General features: G+C 47.6%; 1 protein-coding gene across 1 annotated transcript; it reads left to right on the top strand.

The window, feature by feature from the left end:
• Nucleotides 1-7,570: 7,570 nt before the first annotated feature.
• Nucleotides 7,571-8,855, top strand: LOC122394313 (larval cuticle protein 65Ag1-like). The gene is made up of 2 exons (XM_043391100.1): nt 7,571-7,631; nt 8,358-8,855. The coding sequence occupies exons 1-2, from the start codon at nt 7,623-7,625 to the stop codon at nt 8,748-8,750; spliced, it is 402 nt and encodes a 133-aa protein (XP_043247035.1). The 5' UTR covers nt 7,571-7,622; the 3' UTR covers nt 8,751-8,855.
• Nucleotides 8,856-12,068: the final 3,213 nt, after the last annotated feature.

Raw genomic sequence — 12,068 nt, 5'->3', positions numbered from 1 at the left:
TCGACATGTCCGTGTCCGTCATGATATGACATGATACGGGTATCATCTCGAAGATACCCGTAGCGCCAGATGGCGCCAGTGCAGAGTGCGCCGATAGCAGTGGCCGCAGATCCTCTCGAACACGGACCAAATTGGCGTCGCTGTAGTCACAGGTGGCGCTGGAGTAGCAGCTTCGCCCTCCGTTCGCCCTGGAGTAGCCCGCTGTTCGGCTAACGCCGGATGATACTACCTGTGCAAACGCTCTCTAATTTGATGTCATCCTCTTTGCATCTAAAACGTCTCGATTATTTGATAGGCATACGCCTCATATAGCCGAATTGTGGATGTGCTGTCATCCGTTTACTATTATGTTATGTCTAAATGATTACAACAGACCATTAGATTGTCCGTTAGATAAGAAAATAACGGTGTTGGTGTCTGATAAGTGCTGGACGTTAAATTTATGTTTTGTGGTGCCTTAGCAACTACATTTGTGCTTGCCACGTTACCATTTTCAACACTGACTGTGCCCCGCTGACATCACTGACTTTTTGTATTATCCAATCGTTCATTTAAAAGTTCCAAAGACCAGGGCCCACCGCGACGAAACTTTAAGTACCCTCGAGTTGATCAGGTTTACACCTACTCTGAAAATTTCATGACCAAAAGACCTTTGACCTGTGACCTGATTCTGGAGACCATGTTCGGCCGGACTCGCGATTTGGCGTATGTCAGCTCACATTATCCACGCGTTTCCAGTCTTTTTGTGATTGTAGACGTCCAAACATGTGAAATTATGTTCGTCCCATGCATTACGGTGGGTGTGAAGGTCACCTGAAGGTCAGGTCATGTCATTGACCTTTGATGACCTCGGTTCACTTTTTCGAGTATTGCATGTTTCTTGGGTAGTTTTTCGGGCTGATTTCGAATTTAGCATCCATTTGAACGTTTACGAAGTAGTTTTAGTGCCTTCGTAACATGCTACGACGCCGTCAGTGGTAGTTGACAACTACTTTGGATAGCCGGTAGGACGCCTAATGGTTGACCTGACCTGACCTGACCCGATCTGGCCTAAATGCATGAAGAAATCATCTGTCATCAAAACTAACATGATATTCGTGATCAGCACCCCGAAAAACCCGTTAACAGCTTCACTTTACGCAGTTCTAGCAGGTCCCGATCTTCCCGACTTTTGGAACATTGACCTGACCTGGAAGGTCAACCAATGACCTAGGACCTTAAAATTGGGTATCATCGGCTTCCTCTCGTCACGGGCAACATCCTCGTTTTTTCCACGAAGCTCTAGCTCGATCACCCCCCCCTCCCTCCCTCTACAGATTAGAAGCTGGAAAACGCCGCACAATTGCAAGGGTTAATATTGTCAATATTGACTACCGCAAAAAGTAAAAGCGGCCAACTTAGCCATTTTCGAAGATATCGGGCTAAAAATTTTGACAGTGGGTTATCGGCTCGGTATGTGTTCAATCACATGCTCCATTTCCTTTTTTTTCTTCAGCACAAATGTAAGTTTTGAAGACCATCACAAAAGCAAATGCTTCGAAAGATGGATAGTGGGCAACATATCCTGAATTTGCCGTGCTGCATGGAAAGTAGTGTTGATGAGAAAAGGGGTTTTTGGTTCAGATTATTGTGGGTGCAGAATACATTGTCTGCACCCACTGGAGAAATATTGTGGGTGCAGCTGCACCCTTGCACCCATGGTTCCTACGCTTATGGATAAAATATCACCGTAAAACTAAAATGACGCCAACATTCCCACGGGAGTGAGAGCAGCATTAATTTGACGCTAGACGTAGACGCTATGTGTCGCGTCTGCACTAGTGATGATGGCTATTGTTGTTCTCTCAAACCGTGTTGGGTCCTCTCGCTCATTGTTTATGCAGTGACCGCTGTTTTCAGCTTTGTTTGGCTTGTCGGCGGTGAGTTCTCCCCGACCGTTACCTCAATCAAACAGGCTAAATGGGTCAGCGAGACATCGCATTCACCATCGACCTTGTAAACCGCATGTCCATCAAATATTCGAGGCATGGTTGATGCAGACTGCAGTCAGGGAAATATTGTTTACTGTGATCGTCTTGAAAACATTAGACACCAGCTGATGGCGCGCTAAATTTACATAAACTATGGTCAAAGAGATAAACTGTAAGGCCGCACTTGTGTGCTATCTTCCTGCATAGCGCTAATAGCTCAAAAGAGATGTGAGTTAATCGGCCTTATCCTTATTTCTAATCAGACCCAACCTATCACAAATCCAGCCACAAGAAGCACGTTACCGTTTAACAATGGCATATTCTTCAGCTTAAGGAGTTTGTTGTGACGTTTTGTCATAGAACCACGAGCTGAGGACCAGGCAAGCCCATTGCCCAATATCAGAAACAAGCATGCCTAATTATTAATTAGTTTCTACCGATCCTACCGATCCTACCGATCGTTATCGAGTCTGTTAAGACCAGCACAAGGTTCGGCAGCCGCAGCCGAGGAGTGCCCTTCACGATGTTCTCATCAGAGACGATAGGTTTTGCTATCACTACTCAACTCTCAGGTGCAGTTCTGCCGTTCACTAATGAGCATTTCCAGTATGCCATTTGAATGATTCCCAGATAAGTCAAATAACTCAGCTGTTTGGCCAGTCAGAGGACTTAGGTGACTTAGTGCGACCCTACATCCGGTATGATACATGCACTAATCAGAACAATGAACACTGAGAGAACGAGCTTTTAGTAAAGCATGGTAAACAAAAGCAAATAATTTTGGTTTTGTTTACCATGCCTTGCTAAAAAATTGCTTTGCTATTGAGCGCATTGTTTCATTCTGGCAACACTCTTTCTTTAAGTACTTCTGTTTCATCGCCACTCTTTTCGCCCACATTTATATACGTATCTAATTCTATTGACGTACTCACATCTGAACTGCTGAAATCACACCATTGAAAAGGAGCCCGTGATCGACCGATAGAGGCTGCTAAACCGACAGAGGTCAGCTCTGAGCCGAGTGCTGTTTTTGCTCTCAAGGTAACTCGCCCACAATGAAGCTGCCATGCAATGTCAGCGTAAACAGCCGAACAGACATGCCATGTCAATCTCAGACGTCTGTCTATGCGTGTGAGTGACGTGACATTGGAGCCTCGCATGTGACTGTAGGGTGCATACCGGCAGATGCAAGTGACACACGGTATGCATAAGACGACCTCAGCGTTGTAGCACGTTATGGAAACACACAGGCGCAGCGATTTCACTGATACTTTGCTAATGAATGCGCATTTAAAGTTTGCATTAGAAACGTGCCAAAATGTGAAGTGTTTCTTGTCCGATGGGTCATTGTGAGTGTCAAGGTGACATGAAAGTCAGGTAAAGGTCTTTGACCTTTGTTGACCTTGGTTGTTTCTTCTTGTTTTTCAGTTTTTCAATATAGTTTTTAGGGCTTATTTCGAGGTGGCATTCATTTGAGCGCTGGGAATAGGTTTTTGAGCCCATGCCTCATGTGACAAAATCGTCAGTGGTGGTAAATATATGATTGGCCTGCTCCACGCCTGATGGTTGGCCTGGCCGGACCTGATTTACCTACCTCAAATGTCGCAAATGCATCACTTTTCAACAAATAAAAGCGAAATTCGAATTTGGAAATACTGAATATCGAAAAACCTCATCCCATGTTTTAGCTCCTCGGTTTTGGGATTGGCGTTACCTGTTTTAGAAGGTCAACGAATGGGTAAGGAAGGGCCATAAAATTGTAAGTACACCATCAGATTCCTCTCGTCATGATCAATACGCTCACACAGAGGTAGATGGCTAAAGGCAGGTGGGTATAGCCTTGATTAGTGGTTAGTGGCCTATTTCCGTCTCATCCCTGTCCCCCCCCCCCCCCAGTGAATCGTCGGCCCGCAGAGCTGAGGTCTCAAGAGCGGTGAAAAAGCCACCGCACTCACACCGGCTGAAGGTCACTGAGGTCATCGTTACCTCTGCGGTCATTCCATCCCCCGCGGTCGTCGCTATCCTGGCGGTGACCAGCTGTTTGCGGTGCCCAGCTCGACACCTCTCTCCGCTGCCGACATCAGAGCGCTTCTTCCCGACGCGACAGTTGGCTTGCTGTGGCTGTGGCCTGTGGCGGATTGCAGTCCCAAGTCCCAGCAGAACACCACAGGGAAAACGAGGTCGTTTATGTCAATTTACATGGGGAGGTGAGCTGATAGGGTTTCCGCCGGAAGGAGCCAAGAACTATTGGTGTAGACGTTGGTTTAGACGGTTCCGAAAGTGACAGGAAATTTGAATAGGCTTTTCCCTGAAAACAAATTAAGTAGGTACCAAACGCGTTGAAACGTGCAATTCATGTAATCTATATGAAATTGTTATTTTAACTTCATGCAATTCCATGCAATTCATGAAATCCGCTTCCTGCAAAGGGAAATGGACAAGACGACATTTTCAAGATATGACCACTGATGACTCCTTACATTCAGGCAGAATAACTTCAACGTCTTAAAATAATCACTTGATAACTTTAGAATGATGTCATCGAGGTTGCGTAACGACAGGCCGAATAGCTTCTGAGAACTGCGCATCAGCTTCTGTTCACGTGAACGGAGCTCATTTCGCATACCAATCCGCTTTAGTCTAAACTCTGCAATGCGTCGTCTGATTTGGGCTTGAGCAGGGTGTTGGATAGATCTGGTAAGATCTGACCCTGGGCCCACCGACTGACCAGGAAGGGTGGCAGAGTACGTGGCCCGCCTGACACCATGTCTGGTACTGGGAGCAGGGCAGGAGTTCTTATTAGTGGAACCAATCGGAAGTTAGGCCTTCGGAATTCAGATTTTGTCCCATGTTCGGAATTGCTGCCTTGGTCGCACAAAGGCAGCCAGGCTTTGAACAGCATTGGACGATCACTTGCTACAGTCTACACCGCAGCAATTTTATAAAGCAATCGCGTATAGCATTGGTTGGCGAATAGGAATAGAAAACTCAGCTCTCTCGATACGGTAAACACTTCTGGGCTGGCAATAAGGTACATTGAAAGCAAAATTGAATAACAGTTACAGTGTTGAGTGTAAATTAGTGCGAAGTTTTCGGACATCTTTGGACAAATGACTGCTTGGACATTTTTGGACGAACAGTCGACGAAGATATTGGATGCTTTGGACGGACATTGGAAGGACATTGGACGGACATTGGACATACATTTTCTGAAGCAGGCACCACTACATATTTCTTATCGGCGGGCACAGGGCGCGACGAGCCAGACGAACTACTGTTCTGCATGCAGCGATAGATCACTGGTAGTGAAAAGTCTGCGATCATAATGCCAAAAATGCTTCCATGCATCCATTGAAGGTATAGGTAGGCACTCAAGCCAAACACGGAGCCGAGAGCTGCAGGCTTAGGTTCAGGTATGAGAAGGCCGGGTTGGTGACTGACGCTGAACGCAAATCAGCCCGTCCGGCGCTCACTACCAGTTGCTCATTAGTAAGCACAGAGAAATGTTTGCTGTGTGGCTGGCGGCTTAGCTCTGACAAATATGTGCTGAAGGGATCAGGAGCTTAGCAATGACCAAATAAGTACCCTTATTCTGAAGGGATCAATTGCTCAGTACTGATAAGTATGCTAGATGGATCGGTACCTAGTCTAGCATTGAAACAAATGTGCTGAAAGTGCCGGCTGTAAATCAATAAGCATGTGTTGAAAGGATCGACTGTTCAGCAGTGACTCTCAAAAGTAAATATTTTTCCTCAACAGTGTGGACTAATAAGAGCCACACTATTCAAGCGCTTCATCAATTCTCCCATTCTTCGCGATCGTAATCCACTCTTCTTCACTTTTCAGATGGCGAAGCCGGTGAGGCATTTGGGTCACCCCTAGGACCCAGCAACGTCCGAAACTCATTCGAATTTGTCATTTTTCTCACGTAGAAATTAACTAATGAATATGCAACAAAGAGCATCAATAGAATCATAGAAAGGCAATGAGAAAGAGAAATAGGAGGTTTTTAATTTGGCTAAGCGTTTTGTCCTTTTTCTGCTGTGTCCGGTCCCGCAACGAAGTCAAGTAGGTATCCGAATACTTTACTTCGTTGAATACCGAATGAATGTCTATGATCCGATTGAACGCAACTCGGCTTCCTATGCATTGTGAATTAACCCTCGCCGGCCGAGGGGGCGGCACGGGGCGGGTGCCACCCCCCCCCCCCATAGGTTTTTTTTCGCGATAGCTCCGAACACGCTGGCGATAGAGAGCTAGAACTTGGCATACCTGACCTTTGATTCAAGCTAGATCTTTTGACACCAACCGCATTTTCAGGTCAGGTCAGGTCACTGACCTATGACGTCATAAGTGAACCTCTGCACGGTCTTCAGATGTCGCAACTTCGCAACGCCCTCACTGCCAGAGGAGCTTTCACAGGGAAATGAAACTGGCAGGATCTATGTAGTATCCATTACGAGTCTCATAACTTGTATATCTCGGATTTTTCCTAAAGGTCATATGAGGTCAGGTCATTTTCGTGACCTCACCATTATAAGTCAATGGGGAAAAAATGAAAACTGCTATTCTGGCGCCGGGAACGACCTCCAACTGCCTCAAGCACACAGAATCGTGATTTGATGCACTCCTTGCAAGGTAAGATGCGTCACTTTTGCAATGTTGACCTTGCGGGACGTCATTTATGACGTCATTAGGGTCATATTAGTTTTTCGTCAATACCTAAATCCCGATCAGTTTGAGCTAGCGAGTCGGGAAAGCAGCCAATGGACTCCGGAAGACCTGCCAAATCGAATGATATGCGACATGACTTCTTTCAACCAGCTTCGTGACCTGGGGGCGCTGACCTGACCGTGACCTGAGGTCAACACCCTAAGTTGACCCCTGACCCAAACAAAAAGTATATCATTCGACGCGCCTGAGCGAGGCAAACACGATGCTGCCAAAATCGCGGCTCTGCGGCCGTTTTTTGCGAAGGTATTCACCAAAAACTAAACCGTACCTTAGGGCACTTGACCTGACCTCAGCGGCCACCGGTTGACCTAGGACCTTAAAATCGGGTACCAATCTCTGCGTCTCGTAACGGCGCACACGCTCGTTTTTCCGCGACGCGCTAGCTCCACCAGGGGCGAAACGGCGAGGGGGTCGTACCCGCCCCCCCCCCCCCCCCTCGGCCGGCGCGTATGTAGAAAACCAATAGGTCCGGCGAGGGTTTAACCATGGACATTTCCTTATCCCCATTCTATATTTCCATCAATACGCCACTCCACACGAGCACACTCATACATCATTTACGTCGCCTCGTAAATTCCTGTCGAGTGTCATTCGCTCATTAATGTGCCCAGGTGGGCCGCCACCAGCTCATCTCACGCAAAGGCGGCAGCCTGAGAGTTTGCTTCGAAACACTGCGGCTGGCTTCCGGAGCTGCAGCTGGCTACCGTGCAGTGTTGCCAGACGTTTGGGCAGTGTTGCCAAGCCGGGACTGGCCGCGGGGTGAAGATGGCTCCCGCGACTGGCCGGCGGCCTTGTCCCCCCCCCCCTCCCCCACCGTCACCTGTCCGCCCCCGTGGCAGCCACCGGACAGGTATAAAGGCGGCCGGCGGACAGCAGCAGACATCATTCCAGTGATCCTCGCCCACCAACACACTCAACATGAAATACGTGAGTACACCGGCCGGCACTGAGTGCAGAGCTGCAGAAAGCTGTTTGCGTTACGTTCAGGTGACTTCAAACCGCCTATCGTAACAAATATTTGATCGAAGAGATGTCACGCAAATTTAAGCAATTCACTCTTGATAAAGACAGAGAAGCACAGTGATTCCATTTCTCGTGATACTTTTCGCTTGATCGCTTTTAGTGCATTGGAGAAGACCGCAGGAGAGGACCAAAAAGACAGAGAAGCATAGTGATTCCATTTCTCGTAATATTTTTTGCTTGATCGCTTTTAGTGCATTGGAAAAGAAAGCAGTTTCGCTGAGCCACCCACCACCTTGGGATGGAAACGGCAAACCACAAATTTTAAAGCCGTCATTTGTCTATAAGTTTCGTGTAAGGGTTCGAATTAATTTTGAAGAGACGCTATTTTTTGCAAAACTGTTCAATGCCTAAAAACGGCAGGCTTCCCAATAGATATCGTGCTAAATATCTTTTCGCGTTTATGCCATGTTAGCGGCTCTCGTGTATCGGTGATAAGTCAAATTTCATTTGTTTTTTTATTTATATCCCAAAAAAAGACAAAGCATTTGTCATTATTTGTCAGAAGCTAATGGGCCACTCTCTCAGCTGATCTCCAGAATAACCCATGCTATCACCCAGACCATCCTCTAAACCCCTCCCCTTAGACCTGACCCCTTCCTCTGACCTGACCCCTCGCCCTCTGTTGGACAGGTGGTCGCTCTCGCCCTGGTGGCCGTGGCCGCCGCCCGGCCCCAGGAGGTCGTCGAGAAGACTCTCGCCGACTTCGGCATCCTGCGTATGACCTCGTCGCAGTCGGATGACGGCCGGACCTTCCAGTACGCCTACGAGACGGCCGACCCGGCCGCGCAGGACGTCAGCGGCGAGCTGAAGCAGATCGGCGAGGAGGCCGGCACCGTGCAGCGCGGTTCCTACAGCTTCACTGCCCCCGACGAGAACGGCAACCCCGTCGACATCACCATCAACTGGGTGGCCGACGAGAAGGGCTTCCAGCCTCAGGGTGATGCCATCCCGGTGGCGCCCGTCGACCCCAACGCCGAGGCACAGGCGGCCGCGTACGCCTCCGCGCCCCAGCAGTTCGAATAGACCGAGAGAGGCCGCTGAACAACCACCCTTCGCCGATCATCGACCCATGTGCCCCGTGAGGGGCGACTCGCCAATTTGTTAATACACAATTCATTGCAGTTTTAATGCGTTGGTTTTGGATTCAATGGTGCATGGTGTGTGCACTGTGCACATTTGAACGATTGAGCTTGGAGATTTTTGGAAAATCATGACAACTGATCACCAGCGAAGTCAAACATCACAAACGTCCACTTAAGCCGCTCAAGAAGTAAAAGTGAGGGCATTTAGCAATTCTCTATATTAATTATGCTCAACCACAGACTTCGCTATATACGTATCGTATAACGTATCAAATCAAAAAAGGCCAAGTCTATATGCTGGCATTTCAACGCAATGTTTGCATACGGTAATACGATAATGATGTCTGTACGTTTAAATGGCGTAAAACCATTCTCCAATGCCAATTTTTGGCAGGCGACCAAAACAGACGAAGTAGATAACATAAATACCTCATGTAAGACTTGCAGATATAGCATAGCAGCAGAATTAGTGAAAGTCCCAAACAGGCTGGGCCCCTCAACTATAGCTGTATTTAAGAACCATAAATGCTCAACCCATCCTTTAGTGCACAAGAGACGAGCTATTTGTAAGAAATCATTGCCGATTTCTCATCGCTGAGAACATCGACATCAAGGTACTTGCGGCATCAACCGTCAATGAATTCCCTGAAATAGGAAGAACCGGCTATTTGCAGTATCAGCAACGAAAGAAAGTACCTGATTCCGATTAACGTCTTATTGATATCAGCCTAACGCGACCAATAGTCCGATGTATGCAGAGGAAATAAGTCTTATCTTTATCGTTATTGGTGTCCGTATCAAACGATTATAGAAGTTGAAAAACATTGAGCGTTACATCAAAATCAGTTTTATTTCGGTACTTTTCGGGTCACATATGGCGTAGGAGAATCATAAGGAGGGAATTATTTTCATGGCTTTTGGGAGTTGCTGTGCAGATTAAATTTAATGTGATTCTAGTAAAAATTGTTTCCTCTATGCGCGGGTAACGATAAAATTTGTCAATTTTGGACGGTGCGGGAGGGACGAATGTCACAAGTGCAGGGGCGGCGCCACGGGTTTTCGATAGGGGGGGACGGGGACTGTAGCTGTCCGAAAATCCCAAAAGTAGATACTGATCGTGTATGCAAAAAAAAAAAAAAAACGAGGCACGTAACGCCGCGAAACTTGGCAAAGCCCAAAACACATCGAATGGTGCATCCCGTTTCCAAACTTATCCTAGGACACCTAAGATCGATCACCTTTTCAAGCATCCTTGCCTCTAAATCAAAATTTGCAGTCTTGCCAACTCAAAGCTGGTTTCCTACAAGCTGCGAATTGCTTAGGGATACTGGCCGCGTGGCCGAGTGAACTGGGTGTCCGGCTGGAAATCCGGAGGCGGGAAGTTCGCGACCGGTCGGTCAGTGTCGAGTAGCAGTGCCAACTATTCTTACGTTTCGTACTTTCAAATTTTCGATCTTACGTCTGGTCAGCTTCATGGCTTCACCCCCATATAGTCATGGAGGAAAAGTGGGAATGTCTTCTGCTCTGACAAGTGCGCCAAAACTGCAATATACTTTCAGAATCATGACATCACCACCTGATCCATATGCAACGGGCAGGGTGCAGCTAATGGCTAGCCGTCAGTGGTCATGTCATTGGTGGTCACTCAAAAGGTCATGCTAGGTCATGGAAGGTCACCAGCCGTTATTTGATCACACTTTCTTATGGATTTTACTTACCAAGAGCTTCGCGGGAAAAACGAGCGCATGCCGCATGCACCGTTGAAAAAAAATTGAGTGAAAGGGTCTCAGGTCCGGCGGCCTCTGCAGGTGAAATGCCCCAGGGTAGGATTCCGGTCCTTGTTGATTAACTTCGTCAAAAATGGCAGTAGAGCTGTGATGTCGGCACCATTGTGTTCGTCATGATCGAGCTGGCACGACCTGCATCGTTCTCATATTCACCCTCCAATCGTAACAACACAGCATGGGGATTGGCAAATGGCGGGGCACCCCCTTTGGGAGGTAATGAAGGTCTCTGGAAACCTCATCCCTCATCTCTTTAGACTTTAGCATTAGTGGCTCTCCTTATGGAACAGGTTTCTTGACTGGTCTGTTTCACCCCAGAATTCAAAGACTAGTCAAGGTAAAACCGAGCGTACCACAGTGAGCACAATTTGATAAGCTGGTGTATCTCAGTTTCCATGTAGAACCTTTCACGTATCACGTACCTAAAACACTTTCGTGCACTCATGCAAAAGCAACTGCCATGTTTCAACAGCTGGTAATGGCATTTTCACAGCCGCTGACGTAAGAAGGGGAGGGGGCTCGATTAGACCCCCAGCCGTTCGGCCGCCGACCGAACTTAGTTTTGCAGAAAAAAAAAAACGAGTGCTATCGAACCCCTTGACGAGAGGGAGCCGATGCTACCCAATTATAAGGTCTTGGGCTACTGCGTGCTTTTTTGGTCCTGCCTATGATCTATCCGAACACTTCTCCCCACAAGTGCTGGGGTTAAATGGCATAGATTTGAAATGGTTCCTGTGGTAGAACTGCCATGCTTGAATTTGACTAATTAGGAATGGAAAATATCCATATAGTAACGGAAATCTATGGAATTTCAGTTAACTTGGTTTTGTCGGCAATGGGGTCTGGCAGTGGGGTGGGGAGGTAATAACCCTGCCTGGCGCCCCAAAAAAGGGGGGCACGATCCCCGAGGCCCTGCCGATCACCTTATAGGCATCACAGCTCCACACCTTTTGCAGATGGCCAGGACCCCCTGCGATACATCCCAACAGCAATCTTTATTCAGAACCTGCCTTGATTAACCAACGATGCATTAAATGCGACGGATAACTTTACAATGCATTATTATCAACTATTGAACGGGCCTCGCCGATAGGGGGGTACTGTACCCCCCTAACTTTCGATAGCGGGGGACCTGTCCCCCCCGTCCCCCCCGGTGGCGCCGCCCATGCACAAGTGCCCTCCCCCCCCCCCTGGATCCGCCAGTGAACAGTTTTTTCCCATGATCGAAGATGTGGATGTTCTAATGCTGTTAAATGCTATTGATTCATTACCGTGGCAAATGGTAATATGAGAAGTACCGAAATGCTACATATATATTTCTCAGTATTGTTTATTTGAAGCTTAGAAATGCCACCGCGGTCAGGGTTCTTCTCCTTTCCTCTTTGCGCCACTTCCGTGACCTTTTGCCAATCGCCTGTTATGCCCGAGAGTCACGTTTGTTTATCAGTGTATCATACAATACAGAGGCTCACCAA

Source organism: Amphibalanus amphitrite, unplaced genomic scaffold (genome assembly GCF_019059575.1).
Source record: "Amphibalanus amphitrite isolate SeventyFive unplaced genomic scaffold, NRLGWU_Aamphi_draft 000584F_arrow, whole genome shotgun sequence".
Classification (NCBI taxonomy): Eukaryota; Metazoa; Arthropoda; class Thecostraca; order Balanomorpha; family Balanidae; genus Amphibalanus; species Amphibalanus amphitrite.
This window is presented reverse-complemented; position numbering and strand designations above follow the sequence as displayed.